The 25786-nt window shown below is 52.8% G+C and overlaps 3 protein-coding genes across 4 annotated transcripts; 2 read left to right on the top strand and 1 right to left on the bottom strand.

The window, feature by feature from the left end:
- The first annotated feature begins 826 nt into the window (after window positions 1-826).
- LOC101612603 (polyamine-modulated factor 1) lies at window positions 827-16019 on the top strand. The gene is made up of 5 exons (XM_004667103.2): window positions 827-993; window positions 12113-12218; window positions 12860-12960; window positions 13729-13924; window positions 15527-16019. Exons 1-5 carry the CDS (start codon window positions 836-838, stop codon window positions 15578-15580), a joined length of 615 nt encoding a protein of 204 aa, XP_004667160.1. The 5' UTR covers window positions 827-835; the 3' UTR covers window positions 15581-16019.
- A 3023-nt stretch (window positions 16020-19042) lies between these two features.
- Window positions 19043-20165, top strand: LOC101612902 (bone gamma-carboxyglutamate protein). Its single transcript, XM_004667104.2, has 4 exons — window positions 19043-19184; window positions 19457-19495; window positions 19664-19739; window positions 19928-20165. The coding sequence occupies exons 1-4, from the start codon at window positions 19121-19123 to the stop codon at window positions 20046-20048; spliced, it is 300 nt and encodes a 99-aa protein (XP_004667161.2). The 5' UTR covers window positions 19043-19120; the 3' UTR covers window positions 20049-20165.
- An 89-nt stretch (window positions 20166-20254) lies between these two features.
- On the bottom strand, window positions 20255-25546 carry Paqr6 (progestin and adipoQ receptor family member 6). 2 transcript variants are annotated; one of them, XM_045138322.1, is made up of 8 exons: window positions 25417-25546; window positions 24393-24467; window positions 22907-23034; window positions 22601-22806; window positions 22383-22509; window positions 21874-21970; window positions 21536-21683; window positions 20255-21085 (listed from the first exon to the last, which is right to left on the bottom strand). In XM_045138322.1, the coding sequence occupies exons 2-8, from the start codon at window positions 24441-24443 to the stop codon at window positions 20811-20813; spliced, it is 1032 nt and encodes a 343-aa protein (XP_044994257.1). In that variant the 5' UTR covers window positions 24444-24467; window positions 25417-25546; the 3' UTR covers window positions 20255-20810. The 2 variants fall into 2 exon arrangements, with proteins under 2 accessions (XP_044994257.1, XP_004667333.1); XM_004667276.2 differs by lacking the exon at window positions 25417-25546 and adding an exon at window positions 24902-24937.
- Window positions 25547-25786: the final 240 nt, after the last annotated feature.

Raw genomic sequence — 25786 nt, forward strand, 5'->3', positions numbered from 1 at the left:
GAGACTACAGAATGAATTCCAGGTCAGTCTGGGCTAGAGTGAAACCCTACCTCAAAAAACAAAAAGCTCAACTGTGAGTCCCAAAGGGACCCTCAGTGGATTGGGGTGCGGGAGGGGGACATAAAAGTATAACTTGATAGGAATGTGACCAATTTGCAATATGTTCACATATTAAAGTTCTCAATTAAAAAAAAGGGAGATGTGTGTAACTTTAAAGGAACCCCTGGCCAATGCACCTACTTTTTTCCCCTTAAGGTCAGAGACTGAGATTGGCTTTGCTAAGGATGGGCCAGTGGATTTCCAGTTTCCTAAATCTGGAGACTAAAGAGGCTGGAAATTTTGATATATTAGTCACCAAGGAAAACTAGAAATAAGCCGGGCGTTTTGATCCCAGCACTCGGGAGGCAGAGGTAGGAGGACTGCCGTGAGTTCGAGGCCTCCCTGAGACTACATAGTGAATCCCAGGTCAGCCTGGGCCAGAGTGAGACCCTACCTCGAAAAAATAGAAAACTGGAAAGGAATCTACTGGGTTAGACAAACCTGGAGTGTTGAGGGACGGGAATGAAAATGCAAACTCAGCGTCTGATACAATGGACTCTTGTGAATATTAGCAGCGAACACTCAGTATCACTGTACGAAATCCTTGAAATAAAAACTTTTTATCGAGCCCTTGAGCTTCGGCTTGCGCATGTGTATATATATATTTTTTAGAACCCCGTACCGACGGCCCCGACCCCGCCTCCTCAGCTCCGTGATGGGCATTCCACTGGGGCCAATCGGAGGTCCCGGTGGGCGGGACTTCCGGCCCCGTTCAATTTGGCGGTTTGTTTTCAACATGGCCGCGGCGGAGAGCGACAGCGAGGCAGCGGCCGCGGAGACAAGGCCCGAGAGCTCGTTTCCGGAAGGCGAGGCGCCGGGCACTACCATGTCGAGGGTGGAGCTCCTCGACACCATGGTGGACACTTTCCTGGAGAAGTTGGTCGCGGCGGGGAGGTAGGCGGAGGCCGGCGAGGGCGAGGCGGGTCCCCGGCGCCGCCCGCCCGCTCCCGCGTCTTCGGGTGACTCCTTCCCGCGGTGCCAGCCCCTCCGCTGACGAGGGCAGGGCGAGTGGCACCGCGGGCCGGGCCGAGCCGTGTGCGGGGGAATGGAGGCTTCCTTCCCCCGGCGCGTAGTTTGCCTAGAGCCCCGCTAGCTGTCCTGGGAGCGGTGCCTTTGCCGGGCTGGCGAGGAGCGAGCGTGCAAAGAAACACTCTTCCTGTCGGCTTTCTAAAAACAATTCATTTTCATTTATTTATTAGAGAGAGAGAAGGGGCGCGCCAGGGCCTCCAGCCACTGCAAACGAACTCCAGACGCGAGGTCCTGGAGAATCGAACCTGGGCCCTTTGGCTTTGCCAGCAAGCGCCTTAACTGCTAAACCATCTCTCCAGCCCCTGTCCTGATTTATTTCATATGAGGTCTACTAGACAAGTTAAAGGAAGAGATTTTACCGCCTGATCCCCACCACCCTTCTCATAACACAGAAATGCGTTAACTGCAACTTCTCAGGGTGGCCTGCATCTGTCTGTCATTTACTGAGGAGGATGAGGCAGGAGAATCATGTGTTTGAGGTCAGCTTGTACACTTTTATCAGATCTTGTCTCAAAATAAAATTCATAAAAAGTCTAGGGATAAAAAACAAAAAATAAAAAATAAAAAAAAGTCTAGGGATAAGCCAGGCCCATGCCTTTAATCCTAGCACTTAAGAGGTAGGAGAATCACTGTGAGTTCAAGGTCAGCCAAGAACTAAAAAGATCTGGATGTAGCTCAATAGTCTAGCCCAGGCAGGCCTGGGACCCTTAATCCTCCTGCCTCAGCCTCCCAAGTAGTTGAGAAGAGAGGCCTGTACCTCCATGTTGGGCAGCACTCTACTTTTGAGTGGCTGGGCAACCTGCGGTTCACTCATGAACTAGCACACCCTTGAATGCCTTCTCTGCTGGATGCCCAGGATGCCAGAAAGCAGTCAAGGCCTCTGTCCTGTGGGAGCTTGTATTAATGGTAGAGACACTGCAGACAACACAAAGCTTGGGAAGATAACGAACAAGTGATGCAACGGAGAGCATTAGGTTGTCTCTGGAAATGATAGTGGAGCCGAAACTCAAAAGATGAAAAAATACCATAAATGTGTGTGTGTGTGTATATATATATATATATATATATATATATATATATATATATATATATGTATATGTGTGTGTGTCTGTATATGTATATATATGTGTGTGTATATATATATATATATATACATATATTATATATATATATATATATATATATATATATATATATATATGTATGTATACTTTTTTTTTGAGGTAGGGTCTCACTCACTGAAATCCTGCCTCTGCCTCCCAAGAGCTGGGATTAAAGGCATGTGCCACCTTGCCTAGCAAAAAGTAGCTTTTTGAGAAAACACAGTAGAGCTCATCTGTAATAGGCAAGGTGCTAGCTTGTGCAAAGGGGTGATCAGATCTTCTGTGGTAGATGTGTTCTTGGCTGCAGCATAGTCATCAGAGGGAGGGGCCAACAGCCTTATCAAGCAGGGCTAGTTTGCCATGTGATTTAATAATATAACTTTATTTTTTTATTTTATTTTTGAAAGAGAGAAGGGGCACTCTGGGGCCTTTCAGCTGCGATGAATGCACTCCAGACCATGTGCCCCCTTGTGGTTAATGTGCAACATTGCATGTTTGTGTCACTGTGCTAGCTACCTAGGACCCCAGGACCAACATGAGTTCTTAGTTAGGCCTTGCAGGCAAGCAACTTTACTAAGCCATCTCTTCAGCCAAATAATATAACTTTAAGAAAATATTTTATTTGCTGGGCGTGGTGGCCCATGCCTTTAATCCAAGCACTTGGGAGCCAGAGGTAGGAGGATCATCATGAGTTCAAGGCCACCAAGACTAGACATAGTGAATTCCAGGTCAGCCTGGGCTAGAGTGAAACTCTACCTTGAAAAACCCAAAAAAGAAAAGAAAATATTTTATTTATTTCTTTATTTGGGTGGGCCAAGGCCTCTAGCCACTGCAAACAAACTCCAGATGCATGTGCCATTTGTTCATATATCTTTATGTGGGTACTGGGGAATTTAACCTGGATCCTTGGGATCTGCAGACCTTAACCACAGAGCCATCTCTTCAACCCAAAATAATGTAACTTTCATGGGCAAGTCATGACACTATCATTGTCCAAGCAATGTCCCTCCATTGTTCAGGTTTCCACACGTATTCTTGCCTTCTTACTCCTAAAAGGCCTGCCTTTTGTTGGCTGTCTGCTGTTGCGGGTTTCCAGACCAGTGCAGCCTTTCTTCTCCCTGGACAGGCTGAGCTTAGAGGTTGGAGCATTGGAAACTCTGTGATCATGGAAAGTACAAAGCCAGTAGCTCTTGGGTTTGACGTCTTTTATAACTGGAGAAGAATGATGAAGGCAGACACGGCAGAAAGACAAGCTCAGCAAGAATTTGTTACAAAAGAATGTGAGGGCTGGGGAGATGGCCCAGCAGTTAAAGGTTCTTGCTTGCAAAGCCTGCTGGCCGGGGTTCAGCCCCTGTACCCGTGTCAAGCCAGTTGTGCAGTGCTACACGCATCTGGGGTTTGTTTGCAGTGGCAGGAGGTCCTCGCATGCCTGCTCTCTCACCTGCTCTCTCACAAACAAGTAAATAGAATACTTTTAAAAGATACTTTATTTATTTGAGAGAGAGAGAGAGAAGGGCAGATAGAGAGAATGGGCACACCAGGGCCTCTAGCCACTGCAAATGAACTGCAGACACGTGTGCCCCCTTGTGCATCAGGCTTACTTGGGTCCTGGGGAATTGAACCTGTGTCCTTAGGCTTCACAGGCAAACGCTACACCATTTTCCAAACCCAAATAAAATATTTTTAAAAAATAAAGTGAGCCACCTTTAATCCCAGCACTCTAGAGGCAGAGGTAGAAGGATCACAGTGAATTCGAGGCCACCCTGAGACTACATAGTTAATTCCAGGTCAGCTTGAGCTAAAGCAAGACCTTATCATCAAAAACCAAAATAAAAAAAAGTTAAAAAAAAAAAGCTACTGAGTGGTGTGGTGTCCTGATCTTGCAGTAGCTGAATGACTTGGATTGAGGCTGAGTGTGATATTCTTCAGGATGTAGGTTAAGTATTAGATGGTAGGCTGGATTATTTTTATTTCTTACTTTTATTTATTTATTTGAGAGAGAGAAAGAGAATGGGCGAGCCAGGGCTTTCAGCCACTGCAAACAAACTCCAGACACATACACCCCCCTTGAGCATCTGGCTTACGTGGGTTCTGGAGAATCAAACCTGGATCCTTTGTTTCTTTTTCTTTCTTTCTTTTTAATATTTTTTGTTTATTTTATTTATTTATTTGAGAGTTACACACAGAGAAAGAGGCAGAGAGAGAGAATATGAATGGGCACGCCAGGGCTTCCAGCCACCGCAGACGAACTCCAGATGCGTGCGCCTCCCTTGTGCATCTGGCTAATGTGGGTTCTGGCGAATCGAGCCTCGAACCATGGTCCTTTGGCTTCACAGGCTAGCACTTAACCGCTAAGCCATCTCTCCAGCCCAAACCAGGATCCTTAGGCTTTGCAGGCAAATGCCTCAACCGCTAAGCCACCTCTACAGCCCTGGTTTGGTTATTTCGAATGTATATGGGGCCTCTGATAGGCTGATAATTTTATACTCTTGGGTATAATTTTGGCATTAAGTTGGAGTGAATTGGATTGGTTTCTTTGAAAATGTGGGGGTCTCCTGATAGACTGATGAGTTAGATGAAGGATTGGTTATTTACTTTGTATGTGTGGGCCAACTGGCCTCGTGAGTCAGCATGAGTCAGGGCTTTTTGGATTCAGTTTCCTTCCCTACTCTCTAAAACTTGTGTTTATCCATTCTGTTAGGACAAATAGATTATCTGTTTGTTTCCTTTACACCTGTAACCCTAATTGTGGGCTTTGGGCGGGGGAGGGGCACTCCTTTACTCCTAATTCCTATCAATGCCTTCCATCTATGGTACAAATAGTTCTGGGCCATTGGTAATATCCCAGGCACTGTTGCTCTTGCTGGATAAGTAGCAGTGGTGGAGATAAACAAGGTATATACCTTGCCTAGAGTAGACACTCTAGTACTATAAAGAAAAATCAGGCCAGGGGGCGTGGTGACACACACCTTTAATCCCAGCACTCAGGAGGCAGAGGTAGGAGGATCTTCGAGAGTTGGAGACCACCATGAGAATACAGAGTGAATTCCAGGACAGCCTGGGATAGAGCGAGACCTTGCCTCAGAAAACAAACAAACAACAAAAAAGATGTTCGCTTTTCTTTTTGCCCTTAGGTACACTAGGATATCAGGTGCTGGGCCAAGCATCTGGTTTCCTGTGGGCTCTGGGATCTGAACTGAGGTGCTCACACGTGCATGGTACGTGCTTCATCCCCTGGGTGGGGAGAAGAAACTAGACAGAGGCAAAGGCTTTGGTGATCGCAGGAACCATTCTTTACAGGCAAGTGTGGCTTGTAAAGGCTGCAGACTGCCCCGCTCTCCACATGCTCTGCCAGTAGACAGTCTAGTGAGAGCTCGGCTGACTCACCAGAGCAGTGTGCTCCAGCCTGGCCCACTCATCCTGTCCTTCGTGAGCTTCCAGTTACCCACTTCTTTCTGTCCCCACCATTGGTGTCTGCTGCCACCTCAGCTGTGTGGCTTAAATCCATCCTTCTGCGGCAGCCCGTGTGAGCATGGCGAGCAGATTTGATGACAGTGCATCCCTGCTCTCCAGCCTTGTTGTAGTTCTCTCGTGTGTCGGCCCCCCCCACCCTCAGTTCAAGTGTTGCAAGCCGTGTAAATTCCGGTTGGTTCCCTCACTGCTCAGCTGTGTGGCCTTGGCATCTGAGCGCTGAGGACAATGACAGCCTGCCTCTTGAGAGGGCTGATGTCCTCTGATTACTTCCGTGATTACGCACATTTGCACACATGTGCACAGCTCACTGCCCTTGCTGCCCTCTCCACCCTCTGGCCACCTCCTGCCTGTCCTTGTCCTCCCCTCTCCTCCACGCTCTTCCCTCTGTCTAGCATTGCATCCTCCAGGGATCCTTTGGGCTTGCCAGGTTGTCTTGCTATGACATTATGGTGCTAGTGTTTATAAGTTTTGTTTTTTGAGATTGGGTTTGATGTAGCCTAGAAAAGGGAACAATACACTGGAGAGATGGTTTAGTGGTTAAGGCACTTACCTGCAAAACCAAAGGACCCAAATTCGATTCCCCGGGACCCATATAACCCAGATGCACAAGGTAGCACATGTGTCTGGAGTTAATTTGTAGTGGCTGGAGGCCCTGATGCACCCATTGTTTCTCTCTACCTGCCTCTCTCTGTCTTTCAAATAAATAAGTAAATAAATATTTTTTTAAAAAAAGAAACAGTTCTTTTAAATTTATTTATTTATTTATTTATTTTTGCTGGGCTGGATGGATGGATGGCTTAGCAGTTAAGGCATTTGCCTGCAAAGCCAAAGGACCCAGGTTCGATTCCCCAGGACCCACGTTAGCCAGATGCACAAGGGGGCACACGTGTCTGCAGTTCCTTTGCAGTGGCTGGAGGCCCTGGAGTGCCCATTCTTTCTCTCTCTCTCTCTCCCTCCTCCTCTTTCTCTGTCAAATAAATAAATAAATGAAAATATTTTTTATTAAGTCAGCATGGTGGCAGCACGCCTTAATCCCAGCACTTGGGAGGCTGAGGTAAGAGAATCACTGGAAGTTCAAGGCCACTCTGACTCAGCCTCTGCAATGCTAGGATTAAAGGTGTGCACACCCAACTTCATGTTTCTGAAGGAAACAGAGCAGCTGCTGGTATGGGCTGGGGTTGAAGAGTGTGAGCATCTCGCATCCCCCTCACTCTGGCTTGTCATGTCCCTTCATTGAGAAGCTTATGCCAGTTGCGGCCACCCCCTAGTGGACAACCTGTGGAACAGATGTTGATGTTGACTGGGACAGCAGATATGAAGGAAGAAGAGAAGACAAGCCCTGCTTTTCGTGTTTTTGGTTTTGGACAGGCTCTGTGTAAACCAGGCTAGTCTTGAGCTCGCTGTAGCCGATGAACTTGAGCTCTCGATTCTCCTGCCTCCACTCCCTGCTTAAGTTTTGATGTGTTTGTGATTTTAGTGCTGAGGTTTGAACCACTCAGTTATCAAGTGCATATCTCTGAACTATATTCCCAGCCTGGGTGCAAGTATTTTTATTTATTTATTTGAGAGAGAGAGAGAGAGAGGATGACCACAGCAAATGAACTCCAGACACATGTGCTACTGTTTATATATGGCTTTACATAGATACTGGGGAACCAAACCCTGGTCGTTAGGATTTGTAGGCAAGTGCCTTAACCACTGATCCATCTCTCTAGCCCAGAAGGTAAAATCTGTAAGTGAAACTTGCCTAAATCAATTGCAGTGAATTGCTTTTGTTCTTTTTTTTTTTTTTTTTTTTCTAGTGCTAGGGATTAAGCCCAGGACCTCGTGTATGTCAAAGTATGTGCTCTACCACTGAATTACGCCTTGAACCCATGTTGTGAGTTTGGTGGTTTTTTTTTTTTTTTCCTTTTTTTGTTGTTTTAAAATATTTATTTGAGAGAGAGAAAGAAAATGGGTGTGCCAGGGCCTTTAGTCACTGCGAACAAACTCTAGATGCATGTGCCACCTCGTGTATCTGGCTTATGTAGATACTAGAGAATTGAACCTGGGTCCTTAGGCTTTGCAGGCAAGTGCCTTAACCACTAAGCAATCTCTCCAGCCCAGATTTTCTTTCTTTCTTCCTTCCTTCCTTCCTTTCTTTCTTTCTTTCTTTCTTTCTTTCTTTCTTTCTTTCTTTTTTTTGTTTTTTTGAGGTAGGTTTCACACTAGCTCGGGCTAACCTGGAATTTACTATGTAGTCTCAGGATGGCCTCGAACTCACAGTGATCCTCCTGCCTCTGCCTCTTGAATGCTGGGACAACAGATGTTCATCATCACGTCTGGCTATAATGTGATGTTTATTTGTGTGTTGAGACAGGGTCTCATGAAGTTGCAACCAAGGCATGTTTACTAAGCACCTGCCTTCCAAAGGGAGACTTGATAAGCCAGCTTGCTGACGAACGTAGGCCTCTAGAGTGGCCACGGGTGGTTCTTGGCAGAACAGCCCTGGTAACTATAGCTGACACGGACAGTTTCAATATGCTGGGCACAAGCCTTAGTACTTAATAAATACGGCCTCTGTTAATCCTTTGAGTTATTTCGTGGGCAGGGATGCTGTTATTGCCCCCATTTGACAAAGGAGGAGACCAAGTATTATGGAAGAAAAGAGGTTCCTGTGGTCACTTAGCCCGTGAGTGGAGGAGGTGGGCCTCAAGAGCCAGTACACTTACCCAGCACAGTGCTGGCTAGCTCTGGTACGCCTCAGGAGAGTCTGTTTGTCACGGGGGCGGGGGAGCTCCCCAGGGAGGACTCTGCTACCCCAACATTCAGCCCTAGGACCAAGGTCCAGTGTGGGAGAGGTGGCTAGGAACAGGGGAGGCCTAGGGGATCAGGCAGCCCTGGGCTTACTTTCATCCTAGCTGACCAGCCTAAGGGGCAGCATCTTCAGTGCTGAGAGGTTCATGGCTCTGGGGACCCAGCAGATCCCAGCCTCTCTCCACAAGGGCGAGAAAACTGTTGTATGAAGGTAAAACTTGCTGGTGGTGGTGGCACATGCCTTTAATCCCAGTACTCGGGAGGCAGGGGTAGGAGGATTGCCATGAGTTTGAGGCCAGCCTGAGACTGGAAAGTGGATTCCAGGTCATCCTGGGCCAGTGAACTGGCGGAAAACCCTACCTCGAAGGAGAAAAAAAGGTAAAACTTTCCACTAGGGGTCGCATGGCCACGGATGTTTTATAGAAGTCACTTTCCAGGCTGGAGAGATGGCTTAGCAGTTAAGGTGTTTGCCTACAAAGCCAAAGGACCCTGATTCTATTTAGGGCCCACATATGCCAGATGCGCAAGAGGTACGTGCATGTGGAGTTTGCTTGCAGTGGCTAGACGCCCTGGCATGCCCATTCTCTCTCTCTCATTGCAAATAAATAAATAAAATTTGAAAGAAAACTAAAACAAGTAAATAAATAAAAGAAAAAATCACTTTTCCTACTTCCCCCTGGGTGTAGTTTTCAGGCAATCCACAGAGTTTTCACACATTCCCAACCTGCCCACTGTCAAGGAGCCGATCTCCTATTATATTTGCTGTACTGGCTCCCAGTCTGGCCGTACTCCTGCCTTGGTTTAGCCGCCTGGCCCTGTGTAGCATGTTTGACGTCCTGTGAACTGTTTCTGGGACCCTCACGGTCATGTAATTCTCAACAGACGACAGAGTTGGCAGTGGCAGTGCTGGGCAGAGTGTGCCTCAGCCCTTCCTTGGGTCCTGTCCAGTGCTGGAGCCAAGGAGAGACGTGCCCAGCTTGGACCTCCGCCCCCGATTGGGCTGGAGGGAGGGACAGGATCTCTGGTGCTCAAGCCACAATGACCACTTCTCAGCTGCAGCCGCTTGTTCAGCACCATGCGTCCCCCACATTCTTCTCCAGCCACAGACTGCGTGGCTGAGCGGGAGAGGGCCAGGCAGCAAAACAAGATGTCTGGAACTCTGCTGTGTCTTGGAAAGACTCCCAGCATTTTCCTTTGAATTGTCTATTTGATATCTGGGCTCAGTCACCACAGTGTACTAAGACAGAAATGTTTCTCCTTAGAAGGTGGGAGACTGTGTCACCCTGTCCTGGACATGTACTAGTAGACACTGAGTTGTTTTTCTTTTTCTTTCTTTCTTTTTCTTTTTTTTTTTTTTTTTTTTTTTTAGTTTTTCGAGGTAGGGTCTCACTCTAGCCCAAGCTTACCTGGAATTCACTATGTACTCTCAGGGTGGCCTTGAACTCACAGCAGTCCTCCTACCTCTGTCTCCAAAGTGCTGGGATTAAAAGTGTGTGCCACCGTGCCCAGCCCCTCACACGTTTCTTGACAGCACTGAGTGCCCATTCATAGGAGCACCAGCATTTGCTGTCATCTCAGGGGAGGACTTGGGGATGTCGCTCAACAGTAAGAGCTTGTGCTTAGCCTGCTCGAAGCTGCAGCGTCAGCACTCAGAGTGGGATGTCTGGCTTTCAGCTGGTAATGTTCACAGTGTTAGTGACCAAAGAATGCATTAACAATAGGGGCTGTTGTGAAAGGCAAGAAAACCTTTGTTCAGAAGTGTGCCCAGTGCCATCCAGGAAAAGAGAGGCATGCCCAAGACTAGATCCACTCTCCATGGGCAGAAGATGATCAGACAGCTGGATTCTCTTGCACTTATGCCAACAAGAACCAAGGCATCACCCAAGGAGAGAACGCACTGATGAGATACTTGGAGAATCCCAGAAGTACGTCCCTGGAGCAAAATTACCTTCACTGGTATTAAGGAGAAAGGGCACACTTAATACTTGTCTTTAAAATCTAATAATCAGTTGGGCATGGTGGCACAAGCCTTTAATCCCAGCAGTTGGGAGACAGAGATAGGAGGATTGTTCTGAGTTGGAGGCCACCCTGAGACCACTTAAGTGAATTACAGGCCAGCTTGGGCTAGAGTGAGACCCTACCTCAAAATAAATAAATAAAATTTAATGAACAGGCTGGAGAGATGGCTTAGTAGTTAAGGTGCTTGCCTGAAAAGCCAGAGAATCCCTGTTCGACTCCCCAGGACCCATGTAAGCCAGATGCACAAGGTGGTGCATGCATCTGGAGTTGGTTTGCAGGGGCTGGAGGCTGTGGTGTGCCCATTCTCTTTCTGTATCTGGCACTTTCCCTCTCTTAAGTAAAGAAATAAAATGTTTAAAATCTAATGAGCAGGGCTCATTACTGAGAGGTTTAGGTGCTTGCCTGCAAAGTCTAAGGACCCAAGTTTGATTCCCCAGTGTCCACACAAAGCCAGATAAACACATAGGATGTATCTGGGGTTTGTTTGCAGTGGCTAAAGACCCTGGCATTCCCATTCTCATGTTTTTTTTCTCTTTCTCAAATAAATAATAAATCTAGTGAGCAATAAAACCTCTGCCTTATTTATGACAAAACAGAATGCCATGGCTTGTGCTTTTCAATTTTTTTCCTTTGGTTTATTTTTATTTATTTTAAATTTTATTTATTTGAGAGAGAGAAAGAGGCAGATAAAGAGAGAGAGAATGGGCATGCCAGAGTCTCCAGCCACTGCAAACGAACTCTAGACATATCTGCCACTTTGTGCATCTGGCTTTTGTGGGTACTGGGGAGTCAAACCTGGGTCCTTAGGCTTCACATGCTCTAAGCCATCTCTTCATCCCTTTTTTATTTTTTATGTTATTATTTTATTTATTTATTTATTGGTTTTCCACAGTAGGGTCTCAGTCTAGCTCAGGGTGACCTGAAATTCACTATGTAATCTCAGAGTGTCCTTGAATGCTCGGTGATCCTCCTACCTCTGCCTTCTGAGTGCTGGGATTGAAGGCATGTGCTACCATGCCTGGCTCTTAATATTTATTTATTTTTAAATATCTTATTTATTTATTTGAGAGAAAGAGGCAGAGGCAGATAGGCAGAAAGAGAGAATGGGTACACCAGGGCCTCCAGCCACTGCAAATGAACTCCAGGCGCATGTGCCCCCTTGTGCATCTGGCTTACCTGAGTCCTGGGGAATGGAAACTGGGTCCTTTGGCTTTGCAGGCAAGCGTCTTAATGGCTAAGCCAGGTCCCCAGCCCCGCTAATGTTTATTGATTAGAGAAAGAGTGTACAGATGTACCAGGGTCTCTTACCACGACAAATGAACTTCAGACTCATGTTCAACTTGGTACATCTGGCTTTACATGGGTTACTGTGGAATTGAACCTGGGCCATGAGGTTTTGCAAGCCAGTGCCTTAAAAACATTGGGGGACTGGAAAGATGGCTGTAGTGGTGGGGGCGGGCCCCTTGACTTGAGCTGCAGAGGGAGGTCTGCACTCACTGTCATTAGCTGGGCGTGAAGTGACAAAGCTGAGTCCTGTGATGAGATGGGACTGGCCAGTGCCTGACCTGCCCCCTTGCCTCTCTTCTTGCTAGCTACCAGAGATTCACCGACTGTTACAAACACTTCTACCAGTTGCAACCTGAGATGACACAGCGGATCTATGACAAGTTTGTGTCTCAGTTGCAGACATCCATCCGGGTAAGTGGCAAGATGTCCTGTTGGCTTAGGGTACACCTTCACAGTCTCTGGGGGCAGCAACCCCATGTTCTGCCCATCTTCTCAGCCCCTAGAATGTTGTCCATGGCCAGCAGGCTACAGCGCCAGTCACCTCCTCTCCAGACAGCATGGGGCCTTAAATACCCCCTTCTGTCATTGTCCTGTGTTGTAATTGTGTTTATATGTTGTCTGCCCTGCCAGACTGTGTGAGCTCAACGAGGGCAAGACAGAGCCTGGTACCTCCAACTCCTAGGCCACTGTCAAACCCAGAAGAGGCACTTAATAAACCAAATACTACTGGGGATGCTCAAAAGGACAGGGTTGCCCTTGTCTTTAGATGACTGTGATGTCCCTAGACCAACCTTCTGTGCTGTTGTTACAGAATGGCCCTGCTAAGAAATTAGAAAAGGGTGCCAGGCATGGGGACAAGAGGGACTGCCGCTTCCAGAGATGACAAGTGGTTTTCCAAGGCAGGGTCTCTGTCTAGCCTAGGTTGACCCGGAACTCATCCTGTAGTTCCCACCTGGCTTCAAACTTAGCGATCCTCCTCCCTCTGCCTTCTGAGTGCTGGGACTGAAGGCGCGCCATCACGCTCAGTACTCAGCACTTTCCTTTCTATCCAGGAAGAAATCTCAGAAATCAAAGAGGAAGGGAACCTAGAAGCTGTCCTGAACTCCTTGGATAGGATTGTGGAAGAAGGCAAAGAACACCAGGAACCAGCCTGGTGAGCATGGGGAGGGCCTGCACGAGGCCGATGAGAAGGGCGCTTGTCATCGTGAAGAGGACTGTGACTGACTGGGGTCTGAAATGGCCTCCTGGCTCGGAAGGGGGCCCTTGAGCCAAGTGTGGTGTGATACCAGCACTCGGGGGTGGGGGCAGAAAGATCTCTAGTTCAAGACCAGCCTGGGTTGAGGAGAGCGGGATAGACAGAAAGAGATAGGACAATACTGAAGAATAACCAAAAGTTGATGTCAGGCACAGTGACGCAGTCCTTTAATCCAGCACTAGGGAGGCAGAGATAGTTAGATCACTGTTAAGTTCAAGGCCAGCCTGACACTACATAGTGAATTCTAGGTCAGCCTGGGCTAGAGTGAGACCCTACCTTAAAAAAAAAAAGAAGCTGGGAAGTCAGAGATGGGAGCATATGTAGAAGAGAGAAGGTGGAGCTGGGCGTGGTGGGCACGCCTTTAACCCCAGCACTCAGAGGCAGGGGTAGGAGGATTGACGTGAGTGTGAGGCCACTCTGAGACTCCATAGGGAATTCCAGGTCAGCCTGGGCTACGGTGAGACCCTACCTCAAAAAAAAAAAAAAAAAAGAGAGAGAGACAGGGGAACCTGGGAAGTGGGGCAGTGTTCCTATCTGGAGAGGTGAAAGGGACCCAAGAGTGGACTTGGGAGCTGTCTCAGCTGCAGACAGGAAGTAGAAATGTCACTGATTGGGTCTGTAGGTAGAACCCTCTCATTCATGTTCCTCCATCCCTGCCCCCCCCAGGAGACCCAGTGGGATCCCAGAGAAGGATCTCTGCAGCACCGTGGCTCCCTATTTGCTGCAGCAACGAGACGCCCTGCGACGGCACGTGCAGAAGCAAGAGGCCAAGAACCAGGAGCTGGCCAGTGCTGTCCTGGCCGGTCGCAGGCAGGTGGAGGAGCTGCAGCAGCAGGTCCAGGCCCGACAGCAGGCCTGGCAGGCAAGTGCCTGTCCCCGCCCCCCATCCTAGGAGAGCCTCAGGTTGGCAGCCTGTGCTCTCTCGACCCAGAGGACCCCACTGGAGGCAGAAGGCTGGCTGTACAGTTCGGTCACTCCCCTTCGCGTGGGCATGGGAGGCCGGCTCCTCCTGGACGCTTGTGCAGAACCGTGCGCGGCACACGCTCCCTGCTGCAGCCTCTGAGCAGGTGGCTGAGAGGACAAGCCCAGGTGCTGCGTCCATGCAGACATGGCCGGTGTCTTTAGACTGCTGCTAGAATGACTTCCAGAGCCTCCAAGAGGAGTGTGCCCCTTGATTTAATTTCTGAAAGTGGCCCCAAGCGGGAAGTGGGGAAGAAGTGATTAAAATGGAAGGCAAGGCAGACGTTGTGGTACATGGCTTTCTTTCTTTCTTTCTTTCTTTTTTTTTTTTTTTTGAGGTAGGGTCTCACTCTAACTCAGGCTGACCCAGAATTCACTATGTAGCCTCAGCATGGCCTCGAACTTGCAGCAGTCCTACCTCTGCCTCCCAAGTGTTGGGATTGAGGCTTTTGCCCACAAAGCCAGAGGACCCAAGTGCTAGGATTAAAGGCAGGTACCAACATGCCCCAGCATTCAGGGGGATGAGGAGGTGGGATTGTCCTGAATCCCAGGCCAGCCTGGGCTGGAGTAAGACCCTTCCAGGAAAAGGGAGGCCCAGAGGCAGGCATGACTGGAATGGTGAAGTGGCCTCTTCGTGGCTCACGGTGCAGTTCCAGGAGTCTCAGGAGGGCTCAGGTGCTGGAGCTTCTCTATCTGTCAAGATGCCCAGTCTGTATTTACCAATAGCTGGGGATGGCCACCTCTTGGGGCAGACCTTCCAGCTTTGTGGGAGTAAGTCCCAGCTTCTTCCTGTCCTATCCCCATCCTCTTCATCCCCCCAATGTCACAGACTGGCCCAGGGGACTGGACACCAGGCAAGAAGGTGGCTGTGACTAAGGCAGCTGCCTGATGCTGTCCCTGGGGGCAGGGTGTACAGCTTAGGCTGCACCGTGAGCACTGGGGGACACTGGTCTGAGTCCTCAGGGAGGTGTTCTGCCTCTGCCACCCCATCACCACGAGACCCCAGGGTGCTCTGCTCTGGTCTCCAGCTAACAAACCACCCAGATACCCAGGATCTGCTAGCTCGACCTCCAGAAGCCCATCCTTCAACCAACCCCAGCTGTAGCCCAGCTATGACTGGGGCCTTGTGGGAAGTACACCGTGAGGATTGCGGATCGGTGCTGACCCTACCAGTGTTCCGAGAACTGCTCCTCACCGTGTCCATGTCGAGCTCAGTTGCACACAGCGCAGTGAGAGCGCTGTTTGCTCGGATCTCCAGCACTGCGGGGAGGGATGGGGATCACCGTGGGGGTCTGTTCTGAAAATGAATGCTCTTCTGGGAAGACCCAGCCTGCCACAAATACCTCCCATGTGGTGGGAACTTGGACTTGACATGCCCTACTGGACCAGTGGTGGGAGGCACCGTCCAAAGCACCCTGGGGTGAACTGAGGCCTGAACTAGGCCTCGCAGAGACAGTTTGCTTTCCTCTCATGTTCTGATGTCTCTTCTCTCCTGCTGGTTCAGGCTCTACACAGAGAGCAGAGGGAGCTGCTGTCAGTGCTGAGAGCGCCTGAGTGAAGAGGACATGGCTGGACCCCAGAGCAGAGGGCACTTGAGGTCGAGGCCTGTGGTTAGCGTGCTAGCTTGGGTGGGGTGCTGTTGAATACAACGGAAACAACGGTGCCAGAGCCCAGGCGGCAGTGGAGGCTGCCCTGCTGCCCTGTGTCTGTGAGGTCTCTTACGTATACACTGCCTTGGACTGTGGCCTGTGCGCCTCCTGGACCTCAGATACCCAGCTTTGTTTCCTGGCGGTGGTCGTTTCTGCTCCATGCCCTCCCTCCGGTTCCTGAGTCCTCCCCAGCCTGGGTTGGGGGCAGTGGTTTCGCCTCTACTGATTGTGCCCTTGCTGGCCAGCCCGAGGGCCTTTGCTGCTGCCCTCGCATCCCTAAATAAACTTCCTCGCCGCTCTGTAATCTGTGAGGATGCTTCCTCGCCAGGCGGCTCAGGCCCAAACCACGCTTGGCTCCCAAGGTCTGGCTTCAGTCAAGGGACCGGTCACAGGGCTGTCTCTGGGAGCCTCCAGGGTGGGAGGCAGATCTTACTTGACCACCATGTGCAGAGCAGCAAAACCCAGGACCCCTGGCTTCCCTGAAGCCCCACGGGTCACTGGCCGACCCTCCCCCTTCCACTTGGTCACCTCTGAGGCTGTAGCTGGCGGGGTTGAGGATGCCACCTTGCTCCCTCCACCTCACACTTCTCCAGCCACGACAGCACAGGCTGCTCCTCCCCAGGGCTGAGAGGGACCATGATGGCTGGGAGTAGGGGTTCACATGGTCCCTGCTGGCGAGGGCCTTGTTCCAACTGGACAGCACCACGATGACTTCTGCTCACTGGGCACCATCGCCTGCGCTTCGCCGAGGAGTGGCTGGGGCTCTCAGAGCACTACTTCCCTCAAGAGCCCTGATCTGTCAGCCTGGGCAGCCGGGCTGACCAGAGACAGTGGCTCCTCTGCAGTGGTGGTGGGTTAGGCCAAGGTGTGTTCCTGTGAGGCCTTGCTGTCACCTCTGTGTCTGAGCCAACCCTGGGGAGGCTGCACCAAGACAGCCTGGGGGTCAGGAGCCCTGGGGTGCATCCTCCCCCCCATGAGCCTCACAGCCCTTGCTTCCCCACCACAGTGCCCAGCCCCCGTCCTGTGCCCCTGCACTGGCACTCTGACACTGTCCTAGAGGTGGAGAGGCTGCCCTTACCTTTGCCAGCCCCAGCTTTGTGGGCTTTTGGCTCCTGGTCCCATGTTGCCCCCCCGCCTGCTGTGCAGGACAAGAGCAGCAGAGCCGCCCGCCCCAGGCCTGCACTGGGTCAGTGAGGGCGGCGTGGGCACTCCCTCCTTGGGGTTTGGCTCATGTCTCCAGCTGAAACTGGAAATCACAGGCTATGTGAGAGCCTGATTCTTCCCAAACCTATTGATACAGGTCAGGAGCAAGATGGCCTTTTTCTGGTAGGGAGCTAGGGACTGCCCATGGAAACAAAACAAGGATGTGCGCTCTGGTGGGACTAGAACCCGTGTCTATCCAGTCTCATACAAGGTGGCTGCAAGCAGCATCTCAGCAGTTTCCTGCTTCTTAGTTCCAGCCTCTAGAGTCCACCAGCCAGTCACACCTCAGGGATGAGGAGGCTCATCCTAATTGGATATTTGACCCTTACAAGTCCCATAAGTCAGGTGTATGAAGCCTCCTGCCTCCCCACCCACACCTCCACTAATTCGGCTCTTTTTAATGTTTTTTATTTTATTTTATTTATTTATTTGAGAGCGACAGACACAGAGAGAAAGACAGATAGAGGGAGAGAGACGGAATGGGCGCGCCAGGGCTTCCAGCCTCTGCAAACGAACTCCAGACGCGTGTGCCCCCTTGTGCATCTGGTTAACGTGGGACCTGGGGAACCGAGCCTCGAACTGGGGTCCTTAGGCTTCACAGGCAAGCGGTTAACCGCTAAGCCATCTCTCCAGCCCAATTTGGCTCTTTTTAAAAAATATTTATTTATTGAGAGGAAGAGAAAGAGAATGGGTGCGCCAGGGCCTCCAGCCACTGCAAACGAACTCCAGATGCATGTGTCCCCTTGTGCATCTGGCATACGTGGGTCCTGGGGAATCGAACCAGGGTCCTTGGCCTTTGCAGACAAACACCTTAACCGCCAAGCCATCTCCCCAGCCCTAATTTGGCTCTTTCTGTATGTGAGGGGAGGTATCTTTACAGACTTTATGGGAAGGGGGAGAATTTATTTTTCCTGCCTCTACTCTTGCTTTGCTACATGTATGATCTCTAAGCTTCAAGCCCAATGCTCTTTGTTTTTGTTCTTGGACGTAGGGTCTCTCTCTGGCCCAACCTGACCTGGAATTCACTGTGTAGTCTCACGCTGCCCTGGAATTCACAGCGATCTTCCTATCTCTGCCTCCTGAGTCCTGGGATTAAAGGCCTGCACCACCATGCCCGGCCCAATACACTTAAAATATATATATATATACACATACACACACACATATACATATACACACATACATACATATACACACATACATACATACACACACATATATACACATACACACATACATACACACACACATACATACATACATACATACATACATTATCTGTTTATTTAAAGAGAGAGGGAGAGAGAAAAAGTGTGTGTGTATGGGTGTGCCAGTGTCCCTCACTATAAACAGGAATTCCAGATGCATGTGCCACTTTGTACATCTGGCTTTACTTGGGTACTGGGGAATTGAACCTGGGCAGTCAAGGTTTTGCAAGCAAGCACCTTTGACCACTGGACAATCTCTGCAGCCCCCCAGCAATACTCTTAATCCTCTGTGACCTCCATGCAAGGGGGTCTTTTGGTTTGGGCTCTCCTTCCTGCTTTGCTTTCTGTGTGGGGGGGGTGAGCCCCTTCCCCAGAGGCTTCTCCCCTGGAGATGTGAGGGAGGACACCCTCTGTCTCCCCTCTCTTCCTAGCCAGGCTGGGAAGGGGCGGACTTTGAGCTAGGACATCCCTGCTTGCCTTCCTTCTGGAACCTAACTCTCCCTAGAACAAATCTCATAATTTATAACTTACCCTTCTCTGAGTCTGCATTTTCAACTCTGATAACTTGGACCCTTAGGGATCCAAAGTTGGGGTCCATGGGCCCAGGTCTCCTGCATCTTTATAGACTTCTAATTCCCCCTGGGCCCCAATCTCCTGCATCACTATTTTAGACCTCTGGGTCCCCTTCCTCTCTAGGGCATCCCTAGGGGCAGCCAGTGCTCACATTGCAGTGGGGGTCTCCAGGGAGATGTGGAACACCCCTTTAAGCTGGTCTTGGGCAGTGAAAGCCTGGCAGCCTCTGATAATGACCCACCCTCCATCACTGCCAAGCCCTACCCAGGCCGCTAAAACACCCAACCACAACATCCTTTGGGTTTGACCTACCCAGCCAGGGCAGATGACCCCCCAATTAGCCCTGGCAGCCTTCCCTGCCCCACCCACATCTCGGCATGGGCAGCATCTATAAAGAGTGCCCACGGCTGCCGGGGGCAGAGCAGCTGAGTGCAGAGCCACATCCTGACAGTGCTGGCCGACATCATGAGGACGCTCACTCTGCTCACCCTGCTGGCTCTGTCCGCACTCTGCCTCTCTGGCCCAGCAGGTGAGTGTGCCACGCCCTGAGACCCCACTGCAGAGAGCCTCTGAGGGGACGATGCTAGCCCCACTTCTCACCCTTGGCTGCTGCAGTGTGACTCCTTCCTGCATGCCAACCCACCTGTCCCCAGCTCTGTCTCTGGGGAGGTGGAGGGAAGGGACTGACTAGGGGAGCAGGACCCCAGCTCTCTCTGTGAAGGTGGAGGGGAAAGGGAAAACTGTCAAGGTGGGGGGTCTGCTAGGAGGGAGCAGCGGGACCAACTCTGCTCCGCTCTGCAGGTGCGAAGCCCAGTAGCCAGGAGTCTGACAAAGGTGCAGGTAGGAGGCCTGACTGAGCCACAACCCTGTCCCTCTCTTGTCCCCTCCATCTCCAGCTTTCCCCTCACCACCTTCCTTCCGCCTGCCTGGCTGTCAGGAAGGCCAGTTTGCTCCCTGCCTCATCCTCATAGACCCAGCCCCACCTAACCCTGCCTCTCTGCTCCTCAGCCTTCATGTCTAAGCAGGAGGGAAGCGAGGTAGTAAAGAGACTCCGGCGCTACGTGGACCAAGGGCAAGGGCAGGGGTAAGCGGCCAGGAGGTGCTGGGCCAGGGCCCTTGGCCTCCAGGGTGGGCTGGGAGGATGCGGGCTGCGTGGCCTCCCTGAGCTGCTGGAGGGTGGACGGGACAGGGGAGCCTCTGCAGCCGCTTGTGCAGTTGGGAAGAAGGTTGGCCGGGGGACACTGGGTTGATGCGCCGTGTGGGGCTTCTCAGAGTGCCAGATCCCCTAGAGCCCCAGAGGGAGGTTTGCGAGCTCAACCCCAACTGTGACGAGCTGGCGGATCACATCGGCTTCCAGGATGCCTACCAGCGTTTCTACGGCACCACTGCCTAGGGTGTGCGATGCCCTGGGACCACGCGGCATGCTGGCAGGACTCACCCTCCCTGTCTCCCTCTCTGCCCTGCACACGTGGGCAGCACATGTGCCCCACAATAAAGTCTAGAGGAAGAACTGGTGGGCTTGTGAGTCTGTCTGTTGTGGGGGTTGGGAGGGCAAAAGAAAGTCTGACCTTCTTCACTCCCAGAGAGCACACCCCAAAGTCCAGCATGCTTGTTTATTTCACCTGCTTCGCCCTGGAAAGCACTGGAGGTGGCCTACTTAAACTCTCACCAGAGCCCCTTCCAAGGCACCCCCACCTCAATCCATGTCACCTAGGATACATCCAGTCCGACCAGCCAGCAAAAGCTTGGCCGTCTCCCCATCACTTCTGTGACCAGGAAAGCCAATTCCTAGCTGTGGGCACAGAGCTGCTGGCCCTGGGGCAGGGCGGGGCAGGTAGGTGGTGGTCCTGCTAGTTAACAAGCCCTCGGGTGACCTGGCTGGAGCAGACTCCAGGGCACCAGGCCACTGAGATGCACCCACCTCTCGCCCCAGCCTGCAGCAAGGGCACCTAGTGAGCGTCGCGCCTGGAAGCGTTCACTGCCTCTCTGCTCCCCGCTCCCTCCCTCCGCCAGTCCCCTAGGCTACCTCTCTGCTCAGCCACTCCTTCCAGACTCAGAAGAGTCCTCACTTTCTCTGGCCCAGGCCCATCCGGGGTCCTTCCCAGCACTGGGTTCTAGCTTCTGCCTTCCTCCAGGCCAGCATTGGGGGATGGCCTCACTGTTGTTTGGCCTGGGGTCCCCCCTCTGGCTGGCCACCCTGCAGCAAGGGACAAGTTCCAGGGGCCCGAAGCAGGGAGGCTGTGAAGGTGATGATGATGAGCAGGTTCCCAGCCACCACCAGTCCCAACATAGTCACCATGCCTTCCAGGCCCAGGGGAGGCTCCTGTGTGGCCAACCAGGCCCGACGGGATCTCATATCCACCAGCACCGCCTCCAGCTGGAAGTGGGTGCCCAGTATCGCACAGATGTGGAACAGCTGGTGGCTGTGGCCTGCAGGGAGGGCGGACTGGTCAGGACACCCTCCCCAGTTCTGGCAGACTCATGGGGCCAGAGCATCACCCTGTCCTCGGGGCCTGGGAAGGAGAACACCTGACTCCCAGGGGTTCTGGAAGAGTGAGTGGTAAAGCCCTCAGAGCTTGCTGCTGTTACAGAAAGGTGAAAGGGCCAGGCACCTGGTGCTCACCTTTAATCCCAGCAGAGGTAGGAGGTTTGCCCTGAGTTCAAGACCAGCCTGCGACTACATAGTGGATTCTAGCTAGAGTGAGACCCTACCTTGAAAAGCAAAAACAAAGCAAAACCCACTTAAGCTAAGAGGTGAGAGGGTGTGGGCAGACCCTACCCTGCCTCCCATCCTCAGGCTGGTAGACTGCGTCTGCCCAGCTTACTCTGTGTACTTGGGGAAGTGGCCTACCTGCCCTGCTGGGCCAGGTGTGCACTCACCTATATAGTCAAAGCATCCGGGTGCCAGGCGCTCGGGCAGGCGGGCTGTGAAGAGGAGGCCAGCGAGCAGTGCACAGAGGAGGTGGTGGCTGTGGCTGGAGCTCAGGGCCTCCGGCCCACAGCCGGCTCGGCCCCAGCACAGCCAGAGCTACAACCAAGAAGCACCAAGAAGCGGGGGCGTTGGGGAGGGTCTTGGGAGAGGAGAGGAAAGGGTCATGTGTGGGATCTGGGGGGTGGGGGTGGTAGACACCAGGGATCCCGGGGGCTTGTAAGGGGTTGAGGTGAGAGCCTGGACACAGGTCAGGCGGGCAGAGCAGGCTGCCCCAGCAGCGCCTTACCCGGTAGAAGAGCGGGAGGTTGTCAAACAGGAAGGGATAGGCAAAGGCGGCTGTGCGGAGGGCCTTGCTAAACCCTGGGTTTTCTAGCTCCGGGAACCTGAAGGCAAGCGGGGTAGGCTTGTCTCCATCAATGGCTGGAGTAGGGGTCAAGAAGGGCAAGGTACCCTGGGCCGAAACAGGTGTTCATGAGACTCAGGGCTAGCACTTAGGAGGTGGAGGCAGGAGGATCAGGGGGATTCAAGGCCAGCCTCAGCTACATAGCAAGTTTGAAGTAGACTAGACTACATCACACCCCATTAAAAACAAACAAACAAAAAAAAAAAAACTGCCCTTAGCACACATGACCCTGTGTGAACCTCACATCGGACAAGTGGCCAAAGGGTGTTGCTAGCAACACTGGGTCTGACAGCCTCCATACTGGCTCAGGTCTTTGGATGGCTCAAAAGCCACGGGTCCGTGCTGGGACCCCGAGGGCCCTGCCTTCCCCTCTCCATCAGCTGAGAACCCACCGCGAGTAGCAGGAGAGGCCGGTGCACAGGAAGGAGTTGAGTACAGCGGTGGGCACGAAGAGCCGGTGCAGGGGGCTGTGCAGCCAGGAGGCCGGCATGGAGTAGGCGGCATAGGGGAAGGCGCAGCCTGCGGCGAGGTGCGTGCGAGCTGAGGCCGGGTCTTCCCTGCGGGCCTCCCCCGGCACTCCGCCGCGGCCCCCCACCCGCCCTCGGCTTACCCAGGCTGTACAGGCTGAGCGCCCCGTAGTCTAGGAAGTAGCAGATGTGGCGGGCGCGCGGCGACATGGAGCTGAAGGTGTGCGCGCAGCACGACGCGAAGGGGTAGAGGCAGGCGGGCAGCAGGAAGACGAGCAGCGGCCAGTGGTACGGCTCGGCGCGGAAGCCCGGGCCCCCCGCCAGCGCCAGGAGGCGCCACACGAAGTACCTGCGCCGGGCACGGGCACGTGGTGAGGCGGTGCCCACCCCGCCCGGGCAGCCCTCGGAGCCCAAGGTCGCGCCGTGCTCCGGGACGGAGCCTCCCTCACCAGGTGGGCAGGAAGTGAGTCCAGATGTTGACCGTCTCGTTGGTCATCTGGAAGGAGCTAAGTACGCAGTCCAAGGCCGAGCTGGTGGGGCGACGGTAGCCAGACATGATGCCATCCTCCCAGAACACCTAGGGTAGCGGTGGGAGAGCAAAGGTGGGGGGGTTTCCCTGTGCCAAGAGGCCATTTTCCTCCCGGAGAAGCGGAGTCAAAGAGTATAAGATGGGGACTGGAGAGATGGCTCGGCGGTTAAGGCGCTTGCCTTGCAAAGCCTAAGGGCCCAGGTTCCATTCATCAGTATCCACATAAAGTCAAATGCACATGGAGGCGCATGTGTCTGTAGTTCCTCTGAGATGGCTAGAGGCCCTGGACTACCCATTCTCTGTCTCCTTCTCAAATAAATAAATAAAATATTTTTTTAAAAAGAGTATAAGATGGAGCGTGTGACACACTCAAGAGGCAGAGGTAGGAGGATCGCCAAGAGGTCAAGGCCACCCTGAGACTACAGAGTGAATTCCAGCCTGGACCACAGGGAGATCCTACCTCAAAAATCCCCCCCCCAAAAAAAAGAAAAGAAAGAAAAGAAAGGGCTGGAGAGATGGCTTAGCGGTTAAGCGCTTGCCTGTGAAGCCTAAGAACCCCAGTTCGAGGCTCAATTCCCCAGGACCCACGTAAGCCAGATGCACAAGCTGGCACATGCACCTGGAGTTTGTTTGCAGTGGCTGGAGGCCCTGGTGCGCCCATTCTGTCTGTCTTTGCCTCTTTCTCTGTCGCTCTCAAATAAATAAAAATAAACAAAAAATACAAAAAAAGGGAGCTGGAGAAATGGCTTAGCGGTTAAGGATCCACTTAAGCCAGATGCACAAAGTGGTGCATGCATCTGGAGTTCATTTCCAGCGGCTGGAGGCCTTGTCGCGCCCATTCTTTGTCTTTCTCTCTCTCTCAAATAAAAACTATTTTTTTAGGGCTGGAGAGATGGCTTAGCGGTTAAGCGCTTGCCTGTGAAGCCAAAGGACCCTGGTTCGAGGCTCGATTCCCCAGGACCCACGTTAGCCAGACGCACAAGGGAGCGCACGCGTCTGGAGTTCCTTTGCAGAGGCTGGAAGCCCTGGCGCGCCCATTCTCTCTGTTTCTCTGCCTCTTCCTCTATCTGTCGCTCTCAAATAAATAAAGAAAAATTAAAAATAAAAAAAACTAATTTTTAAGTGTGGGATGGAAATCACAGTGGCCCCCAAGTCAAACTCAGCCCAACCCTTATCCTACCACACACAGCCCTCCAAGCCCACAGAGTTAAGGGGACCGGAAGGATTAGGAACACACAGGAGCTCTGGGAAGGGGCATCTGGACAGGGTGAGGACCCCCATAGAGGGGAAGTGGGAGTGACAAGTTAGCTTGCAGGAGGGGATTCTCCACTAGCTAGAGGAGAATGTCATGATCCTCAATCAGAGCTCTGGGGAGGGAGTGGGGATTTGGGGGGTCAGTCCCTCACCCGAGGGACCTGATGAACTCGAAGGAGTTGGGGCAGCTTGAGACTGAGCATGGTAGTCGGCACCTCCACGTGGACCTGGAGACAGAGCAGGGAGGGGTTGGTGTCCATCCACAGGCCCCTGTTCGCCCAGGTTCAGATTCTGCCACCGAGCCCACGACTGGCTCAGTCCATGGACGTGGGTGGCAGCGGGCGCTGGTCACCGAGGAGTTGCTTCCCCGTGAGCCAGCAGCACAGGGCGTTCAGTGCCCCCGAAGGTTCTCAGCCTCACCCCGCCCTGGAGAGGAGTGTCCCCAGTGTCCGGCTAGAACTCAGCTCGGGGACAGCCCTGGTTGCCAGAAGCCAGCGCAGGACCGAGCCCCCCACCCTAGCCCAAAGCCAGCGCACAGCAGGGTGTCAGCCCGCAAGCCACGAAATTAGGGGTGCCCTCTTTCTGGGGTACTTCCACCTGTACCCCTGGGGGTACTCGAGGCCCCTGTCCCTCTTGGGACCCTAAACCCCTCAGCCCAGACCTGCGTGCTGCCTCCGGGTGGCCGCGGCTCCGCTGCCCCGCCCGTCTCTGGGCCGCCTCGCCCAGCACATTCCTTGGCACCAGCGGAGGGGCGGGGCTAATGCAGTGGGCGGTGCTGCCGAGGGAGGACAGGACCCCGCCCCTGCCCCGGGCCCAAACTGTACCGCGACCCCGAGGGCCGACCCCGCCTTCTCCCCGCCCACCCATGTGCCTGGGCCTCACATGGCCACTTTGGGCCCCAGGCTTCCGCCCTGGTCATTTCAGGAGCTTGGAGGCCCCCTGCCTCCCTGCTCGGTGCCCAGGACCCTCCCGGGCACGAGGCGAGCGCGGCTCCTGGCCTCTCCACCCAGGTGAGGAAAGGCCTTCCAGGCTTTGTCCAGGAGAAGACTACTGCCCGTTCTGGCCGCTGCCCGGCTCGGGCGGTTGGGGTAGTGGAGGCGATGCCGGGGACCCTCTGCGTTCAGTGAGCCACGTGCAAGTTGCTGTGATAGTGGGATCCTGGGGCCGGTGCTTTACCTTGGTCTCCCCGAACAGGAGCTGGCAGAGCCCCAGAGGCGAGCTGCCGCCCTCAGGCTTCACGGTGCTCCCAAGCAGGTGGGTGGGCAGGCGGACTGGAGACTGTGGACAGAGTCCTGGGAGTCCTGCCAGCCTGGCCGACAGGGAGAAGAGTGGCTGGGCCAGGCTTGGCGGGGAGCGCGACACTGGGGGAACGAGGGAACAATCCCAGCGTTGTCTGGCCTCTGCCGAGCGCAAGGCTCAGCCCGGCCCCATTAACAGGCAGCTCACTTGGTCTCCTGCACACAGCCAACCCTCCAGCGTGCGCCCTGCTGCTGTACCGATGGGCTAGTTCAGGCGAGGGTGCAAGCCAGGAGCAGCCTCAGGCCAG

The sequence above is a fragment of the Jaculus jaculus genome, chromosome 19, assembly GCF_020740685.1.
Source record: "Jaculus jaculus isolate mJacJac1 chromosome 19, mJacJac1.mat.Y.cur, whole genome shotgun sequence".
NCBI classification, from domain to species: Eukaryota; Metazoa; Chordata; class Mammalia; order Rodentia; family Dipodidae; genus Jaculus; species Jaculus jaculus.